This window comes from Carassius carassius, chromosome 28 (assembly GCF_963082965.1).
Source record: "Carassius carassius chromosome 28, fCarCar2.1, whole genome shotgun sequence".
In the NCBI taxonomy this organism is placed as follows: Eukaryota; Metazoa; Chordata; class Actinopteri; order Cypriniformes; family Cyprinidae; genus Carassius; species Carassius carassius.
The window spans coordinates 9,039,958-9,056,685 of record NC_081782.1 but is presented as its reverse complement, the minus strand read 5'-3'; the positions used below and the strand labels follow the sequence as shown (position 1 = coordinate 9,056,685).

The following is a 16,728-nucleotide window of genomic DNA, read 5'->3' as shown; positions in this document are numbered from 1 at the left end:
AGATTTTGATATTTCCTAAGTGTTGCAATGCTACGGTTAACGTATTTGGCAGATTTTGAAGGTGTTACTGGTGGTTGAAAAGTGGGTGTTCAATGAAAGGAACTTTCCAAGATGACAAAAAAAGAGACATGAGATAATTTCCCTTTAGATGGCTTCTGCTCTACAAATAATTCTTATTCTTACAGATAAATTTGAAGATAATTAATAACTGTTCTTTTCAAAAAATGTACATCAATGCTTTAAAACATACCTTAAAAACAAGCCTCATATCTTAGAACAGAGATAAGAAAAAAAAGCTTCTGGTTTTCATACTCTGTTACCACAGATTCTTTCCTCAGAAAAAAAAAAACTGCTATTAGCAAAAAAAAAAAAAAAAACGAATGCAGCCATTTCACAGCTTCATTTCCTGTCAAGTGAAGTGACAGTTCCGTATTCATCTCTATATACTTCAGTCTTTAACAAATGCTTCAGAGGATGCCTGGGTAAGTAAATATTCTGCTGTTTTGTCTAGCATAAACCAATTATGTTACTTAATACTGCACAGCAAAACATTTAAGCATATATGTATTTAGCATTTAAAGTAACAACATGGCACTACAAAAAACTGTAGAAAACAGTGTGTTGGAAATTGTCCAATAGTGACTGTAAAATAAATGAAAAACCTACTTTTTTTTCATTGTTAGTCTGCATCGCCAAGTATTCACTTACAGATGTTGTGCACCATTTGTATACACAAACATTAGGTGTTGCCTTTTTGAGAGCTTATATAAAAATGAAAACCATACAAGTTTTAATCTGAGCATGCTACATATGGCCTATAAGAATTTTGGGAAATAAAATGGTCTGTTAAGTCTTATGTGCAAAAATGTATTTTTTTGGCAAGGTTCTCTAAGGACACCATGAGGACTACTCTTTGCACGCTTGTCTTGCTCTTCTCTCTACCATGGAGTCTAAATGGCAATTTAACGACCAGCAATAAGAATACTGTTGTAACAAACACAGAAGAAAATGCACAACTGAGGGACTACACTACTGATTCTGGAACAGAAAATGTGGTTTCGCTTTCAAGAAGCATTCAGACGCGACAACTTACGAGTCACTCGGAGCAGCAAGAGATAAGGCTGAGGACAGCCAAAGGTGAAGATGAGACATCAAGGAGGAGGAGGAATGTACAATATGACAAACACAACTTAACTACAATGTCGACACACCCTCAAACGCAAATGCAGGACAAGGTAACTCAAAAGGAACAACAAAAACCAACAGAAAGCTCCCGCACACCACATACTACATCTGTTTTTCAAACAGAGAATGCTACAGAATTTACAAAAACACCCAATGCCACAAGGGCAGACGTTTCACCTGAGGAAAAGACAAGCAGTGGACTTTCTCAGACACAGACAGCCACTCAAGAAACACCTTCTACTTCTGATATCACTGGGCTCCATGATGCGCAAGCAAATAAAACAGTCATGGATAGCAGCGATCTTCCAACAGCCCAGGCCACAATGGAGACTTCAACCCAACCAAGCCCAATGACTCATGCCCAAACTTCCGCAATAGCAAATGTGACAGATTTCAAACCGAGCAAAGATGCAAAAACCAAAGAGGGGAAAAAAATCACAGACAAGTGGACAAGCACTCAAGGCCCTGAGCGTAAGACTTCATCTATGACTACGCCAAAGAAGATGTTGATGACCACTAGAAAGACAACCAAAAAGCTAAGTCCACCTTCATCAAAAGACAAGCAGCAAGCAAACCCAGGTTCTGTTGTGGCGGCTGTGATTGGCACCACGTTTGTCTTGATGTTCATAGCCATTATCTTTATCTTGGTAAGGAAACGCAAAATCCAAAGAAAGCAGCTAGAAAATTCAGAGTGGGCCGGACCCTCACCGTTTTTGGATGGCGACGTTCAACCGAACCTGCTTAATACGGAGGAATCCGAGGCCATTAATAGACAGGGCTTCAACCACATGTCCAGATACCTCTCCCAACGGCTCTCCAAACACCTGACATTCGGGAGGAACACAAGTGAAGACGTTCTCATGGGGGACATCCTGCAAGGAAGCACGTTTGGCAGACAAAATCCAGATGAGGTCCAAGCCCCCAATGGGAACCCAACAGCTGCTCAAGACTCAAAAGAGAGAGAAAAAAACAAAATCCAGGAAGGTCAAGAACCTGTGGACTCTTCTAATACCAAAACACCTGGGTCAGAAAGTGAACAAGAAACTGTGATGGAAAGCAAAGAATCAAAGCAGCCTGATGACCTCACTGCATCTATGTCTTCTGACCCGGATACTGTAATTAAACCTCCCCCACCTTTAGTGTCCATAGATCTTGATTCCCTTTCAGAAGAAGCAGCACCTTTGCAAACATCAGATGGTGGGATTATTCCACCTGCTCCACCACTGCCCTAATGTCATGTGACGATCTACAAACCAACACACTCATATTTTCTTTCTAAAAATCAAACAAATATGTAAACACGACTGCTTGCAACCTTGACACATCAAAACCAAATGTCCAGGACATATCAAAGAGGATGTGGTTTTTATTAGCCACAATTGTCACAATTGTTAATCATGATATCCAACTTGTCAATCAATGTCAGCTTTACATAGAGAGAATCTGAGTAGTCAAAAAGCTGTGTAGTCCACGTGAACTCATTTATATTCTTGGTCAGGGGTGTCCAATCCTGTTGCTGGAGGACCAAAGTCCAGCAGAATTTAGCTCAAACCAGCTCTAACACACTTGCCTGGAAGTTTCTAGTGAGCATGAAGAGCTTGTTCAACTTCTTCAGGTGTGTTTAAATAGGGTTGGAGCTAAATTTCACAGGACAGTGGCCCTCCGACAGGTTTAGACACTGCAGTTCTTGGTCGATTTTCCAAGGAGAGCGAGCTTGTACATTTTAAATCTGTATATCTGCTTAAGGTAAGTGTAAGTACACCAGCATGTGTAGAACTAAAAGCTATTAAACTCCAATTCTGATTTCACTAGCTCATTAAAATGTCAATGCTTTTGTCATTTTAATACTTTAACAGCTAAAAGCTTATGTATGGCTAGCTCGGGTAGCATGTCCAGTCTTTGTTCTTATGCACTTAAGTGCGTGTATGAGAAAGAGGGAATGTAGCCTCAATACCCAGTTTGTGAATGAATTACTGCATTGCTATAGCTACTGGGAGCATGTCTGAGCTTCAAACTGGGAGGAACTGTCAGATAAACAGACCCAAATGCAGCTCACTCTAAAAATACAAAGTGTTGCAACAACAGTTTTGTGTCCTTCTTTCCTTCAGCTATAAAACAAAAAGGCTAAATGTTAGTTGCAGGACTGTAGGCTAATATTTTTGCTTATAAGCACCTTAAGATTTTTGAGGGGTTCATCAACAGTTCATCTGAACTCTGATGCTTATTATTAATAATATTAATCTGTTTTATACCACAAATTATATATATATATATATATATATATATATATATATAAATATGTATATATATTTCTAGGATCAGTAATAAGCACTGGAGGGTGATTCACAAACTTGAGTGGAAAGATGCAGTCTAAAGACTTCCAGACTACATTAAAACGATATTTAGTCTGCAAAAAATAAAATAAAAATGAAGCAATTCAAGAACCTTTAACTGAACCGAATATCATGAAAATCATTCGGTTTCCAACACTAACACACTCTGCATCCCAGGGATCAGCAGACCTGAAGACCTACTACTGAGAAAGGTATGAAGTTAGTTCAAGTAGTATACTGTGTGTCTTCAGCAGAGTGATAAATGCAGGGCCGGTGCACCACCTGCAGCAGAAGTGAGAGAGGAAATGCCATAGCTAGTCAAATTGGGGAAACAGACCACAAGGCTATTTTCTGCCTAAAGATTTATTTTCAAGAAAAGTCACTTCATCTTTTGGAATGCAGCCAGAGTTCAGTGGTTACTTGAACAATTACTTTTAAACTACTAGTTTGTGGGATACCAACAACAACATTATTATTATTATTATTATACAATTGAGAGACCACACAATTGTAAAGCTATAGTACTTTTTTGTTAGGGTTATGATAAGGTTTTAAATTCCTGACAGCATTTAGTTCTTATTGGTACTATTTTCTGCTGCAGGTTTTCTGATTCAATAACTCAAACCCTCCAAACTTCACTGTGCTGCTATGCAGGTGTTCACGCATTTGATTGGTGTTGCTATACTGATTTGTTCCAGTGCTACATTCACACCTCATTGGTGCTCCTACGATGTGCAACTGCACTTTAAGAATACTAAAAACTTGAAACATTAATACATCCTGCCAAACAGAGTGGAGTTCATACAATATACTCTAACTCAACAAGATAAATGAAATGAATCTGAGAATTTACTCAAAGACCGATACTGAAATCCTCAAGAATGAAATTAAAGAGTGCATCAACAAAAACAGCTGTCCCTTAAATGAGGACATGGCCGTAGAGGCACATTAAACCACGTCACCCTGTCTTCTGAATTTAGCTGCGTCATACACAGATTAAATCATTTCCTAACGGAGCCTGGGTTCATTTAATCAAAGCATCAGACAGTGTGAGTAATGCGATTTCTAAATATGGCATGTACACAGACCATGACATGTTACAGGAGGTGTGAGAGATATTGAGAGAGAAAAATCAGGGAGATGATTTGGTGGTGTGTGCAGATCTGTAATATAAAACACTGAAGTCAGCATCCCCCCCCCACACACACACATCATCAGCAGCAGTATGGGTCGACACTGTGCTGCATTTTGCCACCTCCCCCTCCCCACCATTCGATGATCCTTCATCTCCCTCCTTTGGTCCCTCCTTTCTCTCTCTCTCTCTACCTCCTCTCACAGACATCACTGAAGCAAGTGGGCAGCCAGCAGCAGTGGAGGCTATCCAGGGGTACAACTGCTCTGCATGACCATGCCTGGATGAACGGAAATGCAGGGAAATGGCTAAGAGAGACTCTAAACCAAAGTAACTCTCGGCTGCCTATGATAGGAAAAGGTGGGGTTGGGTAGATGAAAGGGAACAAGAGCGAAAGCGGACAGGAGCATGAGACAGTGAAGACGAAACGTGGACCCTGACTAGGAAAACATATAAGACAGCGAGCAATCAAAATCACCTTCTGCTGCTCTAGGTAAAAGGGGAAACAGGAAAGAGAGGTCAGAACGGACAACGACATGTTCACAAAGTAATGGAAGGGATCAGGTAAGCAATATATGACATTCAGACAATAATTAGGAGCATTTAACTCACAGTTAGGCTTACCAAATATGCTCAAATATAAAACGAGAGAGATGTTAGGTCAGAGTGAGTCTGCAGTAGAGCATTTTTATTTTAAAAAACAGGGACACCTCCATCAGAGCACAAGATACTTTCCCCCACATAAATTTCTGGCATGTGCACACTTTTTTTCTAATGGTAACTTTAGGTTTTTAGACTACTGGGAAACACTGCACTTGAGATTGACTTACTAATGGATTTACTGAAGTAATGATTCAGGCTTTAATGTCATGTTCAATGTTTCCTGCACACTGACGTAGCAACCCAAAACACATGTAACTTCCCAGAAACGAGCATTGCATGATGTGCACATGCATAGAGGTACTGTGCAACGCTGTCCCCAGCTGCCCTACAAAATGAGGGGGTGGGGATACAGGATGTAGCCACTGCTACCAGGGCTAAATGCTAACACCTCAGTGCTGCAGCATGGCAGGGTAACTCCTGGCAGTGGCTCAAGCTATTAGCACAGACCCACTGAGAGAGAGAACTGAGTGGCTCTGTATGGGTGGTAACAGTGAGACCTGTTGTTAACAGTGCATTGGACAGATAAAGTTCAATAAATGAAAATGTCCTTATGGAATGATGTCTGTACTTTCTTGAGAATACTGAGGTTTTCATTCTTAAAAACTGAAGTTGATTTGGCCTGTAAAGAACAAATGACAATATGGTTGACAGAAACATTAGAACAATACTTAGTAGGCGTATACTGCAAAATGAAATTAATTATAGTCAGGTTTAAGATCTGTAAACATTTTCTGGACAATTAACAGACTTGTTTTTTAGTCATTAGTAGAAGGGCTGAGTCTCAACTCCTACTGAAAGACCAACCCATCCACTAATCTCCAGCTTTGGTGTATCTTTGTTAGCTTGGGAGCCAATTAATTTATTTTGAATAAAAGCAAAACCTAAAGAGCAAGTTTATAACAAGTTTTCCTTTTAACAGGACAGCCCGCACCACACCTGCCTCCATGCCGACTAATCTGTTGCTCCTTCTTCTGTTTGGGGTGCGTGTGCTGACCATTTGCCCTCCAATGTGCACCTGTAGCAGAGGCCATAGAGCTGTGGACTGCTCTGCACGAGGGTTAGCTATACTTCCTGACAGCCTGCAGCACAACATTCATTTCCTCAACTTGTCACATAACCGACTCCAAGATCTCGATGGACTTCTCAACCATTTTGACCACTTAAGAACTCTGGACATCTCATATAACCATCTGCACCACCTTCCTGTTGGTCTGCCAAGAGCGCTTTGGGATGTACAAGCCTCTGGAAACTACATCCGTCAACTGGAGAAGAACGATACGGCCTACCACTGGAACCTTCAGAATTTGGACTTGTCACACAACTTGCTGGAACGAGTGGTCTTAATTAACAACACGTTGTCCAATCTCCAATCTCTCAACCTTAGTCATAACAAATTCTGGACTGTCCCGACAAACATGCCCTACAATCTGGAGATGGTGGACCTCTCTCACAACTACTTGCTGCAGATCTTGCCTGGTTCACTGGATCGCCTTCCCAAACTTTCGAGATTCTACCTGCATGCTAATCGTTTTACCTCGTTGAGCAATGGTGTCTTCAGTCGATTGGATGGACTGCAGCTCCTCACACTTGGAGACAACCCTTGGGCTTGTGAGGATGAGGAAAATATAAACCATCTGCTGACCTGGATGCAACAGACCCCTGCAAAGATCTTGGGCTGTCCCTGCTACACAAGGCCTACATGTGGAGAAGCCCACCTGGCCAACAGGAGAACCTGGCACTCAGCTGCATTCACAGAGCCGCCGCTGGGTGCCGGCGCTCGTCATCCTGGCCACCGAGCACCCATGCAGGTAGTTACATCTGGGTACCTGTCCAAGTCAGCCCAGTTGAATGTGGGTCAATATCCAAGCGCTGTTAATTCCTCTGGGCCAGGCGAGCAGGTACTGTTTGTGGGTGGGGGATTTCTCACATCAACTCCACATAGCCTGTCCACACACTCAAGCACAACAATCCTAACACGTAGCACCAAGAAGGTTCTTCCAAGCAGAGCTCGCAGCACAAGCCGTCAAATCCACATATGCAGCTTTGAAATCACCATTTGGAGCCTTTTATTTACAGTTGTCATCCTCTGTGCTTGCTGATTCTGCATAACAATCTCTTGAACTAGACTTGCTGACTTGAGTCTGGAAGAAAAAAGAAATCCACAAAGAATGCAAAACGAGAGACTTACCTCTTAGTTTTCCATTTTCACATTGTTCTGGCTACCTTCTTGAGCATTTCTCAACATATGCAATCTCTGCCTGCTTCCAATAAACGTACCGTCTTCTACATAATGTGACTGAGTACTGTATGGCTTACACATATCAACATCAGGAAATGCATTAAGTACACTACAATTAGCAGTTTCTTAATGAGGACAATTGAATGTTCTTTCCAGTGTAATGCTTGAGCATTGATAGAGATTTGTGCATTTCATTGTTTATATTATGTATTAAACAAAACAGTTAAAGTGTAAAGCGGATGTGTTCTATGAGTACAGACATGCTGCCTTTAACTTCTGAAATAAGAATAAAATTGGAAAATCCATGGTGTTTTATTACAACTACATAAAGTCAACAGGCCCTGCAGTGAGACTGGAAAATGTCAAATGCTTAAACACAGCAAAGCAGAGCTGACAGTCAATGTCAAGAGAGGTTTAAACTAAATGGAACTTCTGGTTTCCCCGGATATATCCGCAAATCCCATTGTGCCTCTCTGTGCTATATGAAAACCATCAAGCTCGGCCAGCCATTTTACATTTTTGCAAAGGATAGTAAATAGATCAAATGAATCCCAATGCTCCATAAAGAGGACTTTCCTTCTGCTTACAAAAAAAAAGCACAAAGCTGGTGCTGAACAGAAAACAGTTGGCACCAGCACTCTTTGAAAATACAGCAGAGCTTGCTTTAAAAAGTCAATAATTTCCTTGATGTATTTGGTGACACCAGTTTAAATGTTTTCTCAGCAGTCTGTTGAAATATGTGCCTGTAAAAAGAAGAGGGGATTACCCAACTGAGTATTGGTTTTTCCTCACCTACCTTTACATCTTGTGGGCTTTTATTTGCCATCTCCTCTGGCTTGCTCGCTAGGGGCATTATAAAGCACCATTCTTTGTAAAGCTGCTTTTGAACTTCGAGTATGATCATTTACCTGATATGCAAGCTTGTTCTCATCATTATTCACTTTGACATAGATAGCCCAGATTAGTGACCAACATATAACCACCTGATACCTCTTAAAACTGCTGTAAGGCTTTATACCTGCTCAAAGTCTCATGGCAGATGTAATAAACTAAAAAGTGTTCACGAATTTTCCCTGAATAAAAAGAAATTATACTGATGAATCAACAAACTGATGTAAAAGACTACATATCCATCCTGTTATTTAAAACAATTTATGTTTCCTAATATCATACTACAAAAGTCTAACAGATGTAAAGTGTGACATCAGTGCCTGTAAGATGCATCAATTAAAGGGATAGTTTGCCCCAAATTAAAATTGTTACCATTTACCTCTCCCTGTTCCAAACTTGTATGACTGTATTGAACAAAAAAAATAAAAAATAGTGAATTTGTGTATACAATGAAACACAATGAGGTCCAGTGTTGTTTGGACCCCAGTGTTCTTCAAAATATGGAATAATATTAAAGTTAGTAAACAACAACAGAATTTTCCTTTCTGGGTGAACTATCCTTTTAAGAGATAGAAACAAAAAAATAAATGCATTTCCTCTTTCCAAAAAAAAACACACCTCTGTGGCTCCACCTCTTGCAAAGGTGTAGGGTTTTAAGGTGTAATACTCAAATAAAAGATAGCACACTACTCTGGCATTCACACTGACATCCTCCTAGAGAATCAAGTGGACGCAGAGAACAATCATCCAAACGGTAAATATTACTATTTTATACTTTTATATAAAAGTATAGGATTAAAAAATTATTAGTGCTGTCAATCGATTAAAAAATAATTTCACATTTTTCTTAAATTAATTGTGATTAATCCCACCTAACAAAGTTTTTAAACATACCTACTTATAATATACTTATAATACTTAGATGTTTATTTTCAATCTTCAAATTAATGTATAAACAGCAAAGACAGTATATTTTGAATATTGGTTTAATGGCATCTTTTTTTATGACTGAAGGCCACTATCACTGATACCAATACTATTGATGTCCGTATAAAACTGTTTTCCTCCAAATATTTAAGCATTGATTATAGCCATTAAACATTATTGTATAATTTAGATATCAATTTTAACATAAAAAAAGAAAATCTAATTTAAGTGATCTTCACATAAACCCATTATAATTCATGTCATATTTAACCTATGCCCTTCAGAAGAAATATGCATAAAGTAAAAGCGAAGTTATCAAACACCAAATTCTAAATTAAATGTAGATGGATTAGGGATGTTCATTTTAACCGGTTAACAGTTAAGAATTTTGACCGATTAGTACAATCAGTTAAACGGTTTAAAAAGTCATTTATTTATTTTCAGTAATTTATCAAAATATTTAAAGAGGTTTGTTGCATGATTAAAATATGCTACCAGTATAAAATATTGTGTTTTTTAGAGAGAGAAAAAAACGCATAGTCGTGTATAATTTTACTACATATTTAAACTGAGGAATGTGTTTTTTTTCCTACCATATGTTTGACTATCTCAATTTTATTAGGATAATGAACATGCTGCATTGTTAAGGTAGCAAAGCTTAAATGTGTGCACACATGCAGCACTAGCGCAATCTCTTGCATTTTTCCTTCTAACAGTGAAAGCAACTACTTTTAGTCAAAGATAATCTGAATTGTAAAAAGTTTGCCTTTATTTGTGTACAGTTACAATAAAAACAAATCTGTGTGTAAAATAAGCCTAAAGAAAAACAGGATGCCACTTTCTGCTGTCTGTTTCCTTTCGTGCAACACAAAAATTAACCCAAACTACGTTTTTCATTCATTTTCTTAATTTATTAAGTAAAAATATATTTCTCGTATAGGCCTATTTATTTGTTACACAGAAGCGCTGCAGGTGAGTGATGCGATATGATGAACATGTGATTCCTCATGTTCTGTTGTTTGCTGCTTTTTTATAGAATAGAAGATACTACAGTCAAACGTTTGACTGGGTTTGCATTATGCATCCACTAGATGGAGCTGTGCTAAAGGGAATGTCAACAAAACAGTCAGATAAAGACGCTTTGAGCGCCTTGATACATATATAAGGCGCTCTGGATTATAAGGCGTACTGTTGTTATTTTGAGAAAATTAAATGCTTTTAAGTGCGCCTTATAGTGCGGAAAATACGGTAAATTCTCATTTAAAATAATATTGTCGGTTAGCGGTTAGGAAAAATAACCGAAATGAACATCCCTAAGATGAATCCTTAAAGCTATAAAAGGTTTTGTTTTTTTTGTTTTTTTTTTCAAAGAAGCCTGGTTATTAGGTTGTTTTGGCTGTTATTTCTTTAAGAGCCGCCGCTGCTAAATGTGATGCGGATCTGTCACGCATCGTATTTTCTCTCAAATATCTCTACCTTTTCTGACTCATTTCAGGTCTTAAAGTCTCTAATAATGAACTGATGAGTTGAATGGAGGGAGTTAGATGGGGGTGACAGTGATGGGTTGCTCCAAATGACTTTGCATGCATGTAGTTTCATTCACCTTTGATGTGAAAAAATGCAGGGTACAGCGTGCACCGGTGCCTTTGAGCATGCAAATGAAGAGCATGCGCCATTTTGCTGAAGTTGGAGCATGTGTGAAACTTCTCTTTTGATATGGACCTAAAGACAAGTGTTCGCCTGAATAAATGCACTTCTTAAAAAAAAGAGACCTAAGCAGCAATTGTGAGTGGGGTGGCTAACCCTAGCTCCACCTCTGCGTTAATTGCGTTAAATATTTTTAATTCGGTAAACTGAAAAAATTAATCGCATGCATTAAAGCACTAATTCTGACAGCACTAAAAATGATAGTTTTTATGTAACTTGAATACAAGTTAATATTGTGATGCCGATAGTTTCAAAATGTAGAATGATATTGGCTAATTTGGGATGTTTCATATGACTTAAAAAAACATTTACAAATGAAAAGGAAGTGGACCATTATAATTTTATATTTGTTATTTGTTACAGTGAAAGACGCGAGTATGGCTTCCAAAACTCAAATCCTACTACTACTAGTACCTGTAATAATTACAAATATCAGCATGTCAGGCACCACAGACACACCAGCCACAACGGGCATGCCAAGCACCATGGACCTACCAGGCAACACGAGCACATCAGGCATCACGGGCGCACCAGGGAACACAAGTGTGTCAGGCATCACGGGCGCACCAGGGAACACAAGTGTGTCAGGCATCACGGGCGCACCAGGGAACACAAGTGTGTCAGGCATCACGGGCGCACCAGGGAACACAAGTGTGTCAGACATCACAGGCGCACCAAGGAACACAAGTGTGTCAGGCATCACGGGCGCACCAGGGAACACAAGTGTGTCAGGCATCACGGGCGCACCAGGGAACACAAGTGTGTCAGACATCACGGGCGCACCAGGGAACACAAGTGTGTCAGGCATCACGGGCGCACCAGGGAACACAAGTGTGTCAGGCATCACGGGCGCACCAAGGAACACAAGTGTGTCAGGCATCACGGGCGCACCAAGGAACACAAGTGTGTCAGGCATCACAGGCGCACCAGGGAACACAAGTGTGTCAGGCATCACAGGCGCACCAGGGAACACAAGTGTATCAAGCATCACCACCACATCAACCACCACTGGCAAATCGATTACCAGCAAAATAACCACTGCTTCTGTTGCAGCATCTCTTTTACCAATGGGACTGCCTGGACTTCTGTTCTACACTACTATGGTTCTCAAAATCTTTCAGCTGATCTGATTATCATCTCACTTAGTTTGTAACTAAAGCCTACAGGGACAGGGCCCTGCACAAGTCGCTAGCACTTTAATGTCAGACTATCAGATTTATTATACTTCTGTTCTGATAAATACCTGATTGCTTTAAAAATCTAGAAAATAAGAAGATTTCAAATGAAGAATAAAGATGAAATACCTTTGCTGTTTTTGTTGCCAACATTGCTAAACCACATAACACATGCATCACAGTTAAGGATGAGTGTTTGCACTTATTTATTTAAAGTGTATTTATTTTTCATTTAAATTAAATAGGAAATACTACAAACTTGCACATGAACAATTAACCAATATTCTGCAGTTATTCTGTGCATGTATGCAAATATTCCTAAAAACTGTCCAAAGTTATAGCGATATATCATGATTCAAAAATAAAGCTCCTACCTGCGAGCAATGTAATAAAAGACAGGATTGCCATTCTTTGACGTGCCAGCTTGGTAAAAGATGTTGAGCGTCTTTAAAGCTTTAAACTCCTCCTTCTCATGGACTTGATGCCTTAAAAAAAAAAAAAAAAAGAAAAAAGGCAGAATATAAATGGGGGCTTCTGATTTAATTTAAAGTAAATATATTTTAGCTCTTGAATAATTTAATTAGGCCTAGCTATTTCTTAGTTAAATCTGAAGAGAATATTTAAAAAAGCATGAACAGTGACCTTGTCATAAACTCCTCAAACTTTGAGCTGGTGAGGTTGAGGCTGGACCAGTGTGTGTCAGCTACTGGCTTATGTTCAGGGGGGCCCAGGTACGCCAGGAGGGTGGCCATCTTGTCAAATGGTCTGCGGCCCACTGCCTTGTGGTCCCTATGGTAAAAGTTTAATTAAATTTTTTGTTCAAATCATGTCTATATATTCCAAAAACACTAAGTTGATAGTAGACACCATTGGTGTCAATAGTCCATTTAGTCTCACAGTGCTTTTGAAACACTATCCTGTCCTCCTTTGCTACTTTTACCTGTTGCTGGACAAATACTGGCCAATTCTTTCTTGGTTGTTCCATAAGAGACGATGCAGGGCGAGAACATTGCCGTCACTGATGAAAGATAGACTGTGATTCACAGAGTCACTTGGTGGAGAATCAGATGCGATATCAAAGAAGAACCTGCCAAAATAAAAAAAAGGCATTTTGAAGCCCATGAAAGAGTTGATGGGTTGAAAACATTGTGTTTCAAGACCTAATAAAATCACAGCTGTCTTGTGTCAACTGTCTTGGGTTGTAGTCCATATCTTAACGTTTTAAAGACACAAATATGCTTGCATAAACATGGGCAAAGTTACACATATACTCATTTAAAACTTCAGGGTTAAATATTCAGAATTTAGCACAAATTGTATTCAATACAAAGCTCTCTGAAAATACACTTACAACATATGCCTCTAACTGGGAACTGAGAAGTAGCATTAAATGTTTCAATATTGTATCACAATTTGAAGCAAGTGTCAAGTATATCGTTCAATAGGTCATTTTCTTGCCTTCAAATGATCCATCAAAAATCTTCACTAGAGAAACAAAAGATCTAATATGTGAGAATCAAACAAATACTAACATACCTTCTGGCTGCATCAAAGTTGCTTTTGACAAAATCATTAAAAGGCCGCATATGCTCTTCTTTTGTGAACAGTACATGATTAGCAATGCTCTGGAGTATCTGAAAACAAAAGAAACATTGTACAAATTAAAATTTTGCTATATATAAAATTTTGCAGTGGGGCCCAGTGTTGCAGTATAAATAAACATTTAATCTTGCCAGTTTGAAAAAACACTTCATCACAGATGATGGAAATGAAAGTTACATATAATATGTATGAACATGACATTACACACCTTAGACATGAGTTTAAGGCCACGCTCGATGCGAGGTGGAGGTTTCTTTTCTAGGATGCCTGCCTCATACGGTGATACAATAGCTGGGTTAATAAAGCGAAGGAACATGGCACTTCCTACTGCACCGATACTGTTCTGTGGAAACCGCTGGCTGACCACCTGCATAAACGGATGAGGCAAATGAGAGGAAAGAGAGTTTAGTGCTAGAAGAATGCATTATAGATAAACCATCTAATAACTGCCAGTATATTATTGCCTTCATGATGAATTTTAAAACAACAAAACACACAATACTAATATACACTTTTAAAGGTTAAACATCCAGGAATATTATGAAGAAAGAAAATGTGAAAGTGTGACAAAAGAAAGTTAACTGATAAATGTGTTTTGTGTCAGGTAAATCAGGCTCAAGCAATTTGCCTAATGGTTATCAATCATTAAAATAAAACAAATATACATATCACACTTAAGCACAAAACAGTCTGTTACTAACCACGATAAATGTTTGCAGAACAATGTGTGGCAGTGCATTCACACCCTAAACATATAATTCAAGGAAATCTTGGGTTACAATTTCCCCACACCTATAATAACTGATAATTTGTGTCCTAAATTCTTTGTAGGGGACTAAACGGTTTCTGTCTCAAGTGACTAAGTCAGTCTAATTGGAATGAGACTTAAAATAGGCTATGTGAAGTCTAGGCTTATGCAAACATTTTTTAAGCCTACCGCTGATGAGAGCCAAATATTATTTTGCATAAACTTGCATTAAAATAAAAAAAACTTTTTTTTTTTTCAAATTACTTTGGTTTTTATGTATTTTGTATGTGAACACAATAATCAATCAATCAAAAAGATGATAAAAATACACCATGCTTATAAAATCATGATCATGTTGCAATGGTCCTAGCAAATGGCAAGAGAAAGGAAATGAGAAAAGAGCAAAGAAGACAGAAAATTAAGAATGGAAATAATTAGACATTTTACACCATTACAAACATTATCAAGCATGCATATACACCAATGGTTTCTGAATCTGAAAACATGCACAACCATTGTTTTGAAGACAATGACCAATAGAGCACATGACAAGCCAGAGAAGTGCCAACATGTTCATTTTACATAATTTTTTTCGCATGCAAATCACTTCTTTAAAAGTTTTCCAAGAAAGACAGGACTCTTCAAGGAGCCAAAATACAGATTCATAATGTTTTCTATTTTAAATACACTCTCAGAAGGTAGACCAAGTCGGTATCAGACTCGAGGTCTGCACATTTGAGGATATACTGTCTTCATATTAGAACAGACCATAAACCCACACAAAGAAACAGTCATCTGCTTTACCGCAAGGAACAGAAAAGCTGAAATGATCCACACTGCCTGCCACCACTGACCCAGTTCACAAGACAAAATTCAAAGAAGGGTAATCCAAGGCACTACAATTATTTTGTGTGCTTAGATACTCATTTCCCACACTATGTTCTGTTAAAAATGGAGGCGTCTTCATAAGAAAACTGTACATATTGCAAACAACACTGTTTACACAGGTGTTTCTGAACATGTTCTGGCGAAAACCAAAATCCAAAAACATGAAAAAAATTTTTTTATATGAACAAATTCATAATTAAAATAATAAATAAATAAAATAAACCAAAAAACAGGTTGCACTTATGGTATGAGTAAACCCAGACTAATAATAAATGGTAGCTAAAGAAAAAATAAAATGCTAAAACACTTACAGATTTTTTGTTTTCCTTTTTTTCTTTAACAGTGGCTTTATTCAGAAGGGAGTGGCAAGTAGCCTACAGGGCAGAGATGAGCACAGAGAGGTCACAGGAGCTACACACCTGCACTCAGCACAGCCACAGTGCATACAAACACAATGAAGGAGCAGACAACACAACCACTGCCTTTCTAAGAGCTTGATCTACAAACTCTTTCATTCATGTTCATTTCAGTGATTAAGAAACACCGGCTCAAGCTCTCCAAGCAGAAAGTAAAGCAAAAGCATTAAAGATGCTAAAGAGGAAGAGAGAGACAGCTCTCGGCCCAAGCAACGAAGAGTGAATAATATGTTAAAGAGTGTAAAGATAAGTAAACGCTAGCTGCATTTAAAATTAAAGACCAGAATGTGTGTTGCATGTATGAGAAGAACACAAGAGCGCCATGTAGAAGAGAGCAGGACTTGTGTAGCAGGACTCACGGTTGCAGCTGAATTTTTTCAGTCTGTTTCACCAGAAAGGAAAGACTGTCTTAAATGAATGCATCTAATAAATGGAAACTTTTAAGAGTCCACTACCATAGCTAACTATGTGCCACAAACCTATCATTTCAATTTTATGGGACTTAAGAAACCGAACATCACAACTTTATAACCGTGATTACAAACAAGACAAGATGGCCATGAAAGGAAACAACGAGAAAAAACATTGTGATTAACAACATGTAATTAAGAAAGTTTAAAAGACTTCTTTTCGATGCTTAATAAACAACTTTAACAGGGCTCGACATTAAGCTTTGACATGAGCTTGTCCTTCTGACAAGTAAATCAATCATTCACTTGTCCAAGTAAAAAAAGTTACTTTTGAAAATAATTTTTGTTTTGAATTTATTCTGAAGCGGTCTCATCAATGCTCTGAATTACTTTAATCAGCATATTTTTGATA

At 38.4% G+C, this 16,728-nt stretch overlaps 4 protein-coding genes across 8 annotated transcripts in view; 3 read left to right on the top strand and 1 right to left on the bottom strand.

Moving 5' to 3' along the window:
- The window catches only part of nf1a (neurofibromin 1a), a 67,103-nt gene that overhangs the window by 23,525 nt on the left and 26,850 nt on the right, over positions 1-16,728 (bottom strand). For all 4 annotated transcript variants that reach the window (XM_059514176.1, XM_059514177.1, XM_059514178.1 and 1 more), the window contains 6 exons: positions 15,802-15,864; positions 14,063-14,221; positions 13,789-13,886; positions 13,193-13,339; positions 12,895-13,041; positions 12,627-12,737 (listed from right to left, as the gene is read on the bottom strand). In XM_059514176.1, the coding sequence (XP_059370159.1) occupies positions 12,627-12,737; positions 12,895-13,041; positions 13,193-13,339; positions 13,789-13,886; positions 14,063-14,221; positions 15,802-15,864 (725 nt within the window). The remainder of the gene's footprint in view (positions 1-12,626; positions 12,738-12,894; positions 13,042-13,192; positions 13,340-13,788; positions 13,887-14,062; positions 14,222-15,801; positions 15,865-16,728) is intronic.
- Positions 390-3,269, top strand: LOC132107867 (protein EVI2B). The gene is made up of 2 exons (XM_059514174.1): positions 390-482; positions 884-3,269. Exons 1-2 carry the CDS (start codon positions 463-465, stop codon positions 2,415-2,417), a joined length of 1,554 nt encoding a protein of 517 aa, XP_059370157.1. The 5' UTR covers positions 390-462; the 3' UTR covers positions 2,418-3,269.
- Positions 4,395-7,909, top strand: omgb (oligodendrocyte myelin glycoprotein b). 2 transcript variants are annotated; one of them, XM_059514173.1, is made up of 2 exons: positions 4,395-5,214; positions 6,335-7,909. In XM_059514173.1, exons 1-2 carry the CDS (start codon positions 5,201-5,203, stop codon positions 7,410-7,412), a joined length of 1,092 nt encoding a protein of 363 aa, XP_059370156.1. In that variant the 5' UTR covers positions 4,395-5,200; the 3' UTR covers positions 7,413-7,909. The 2 variants fall into 2 exon arrangements, with proteins under 2 accessions (XP_059370156.1, XP_059370155.1); XM_059514172.1 differs by having other exon boundaries at positions 6,233-7,906.
- Positions 9,153-12,332, top strand: LOC132108399 (collagen alpha-2(I) chain-like). The gene is made up of 2 exons (XM_059515107.1): positions 9,153-9,197; positions 11,441-12,332. The coding sequence occupies exon 2, from the start codon at positions 11,455-11,457 to the stop codon at positions 12,205-12,207; it is 753 nt and encodes a 250-aa protein (XP_059371090.1). The 5' UTR covers positions 9,153-9,197; positions 11,441-11,454; the 3' UTR covers positions 12,208-12,332.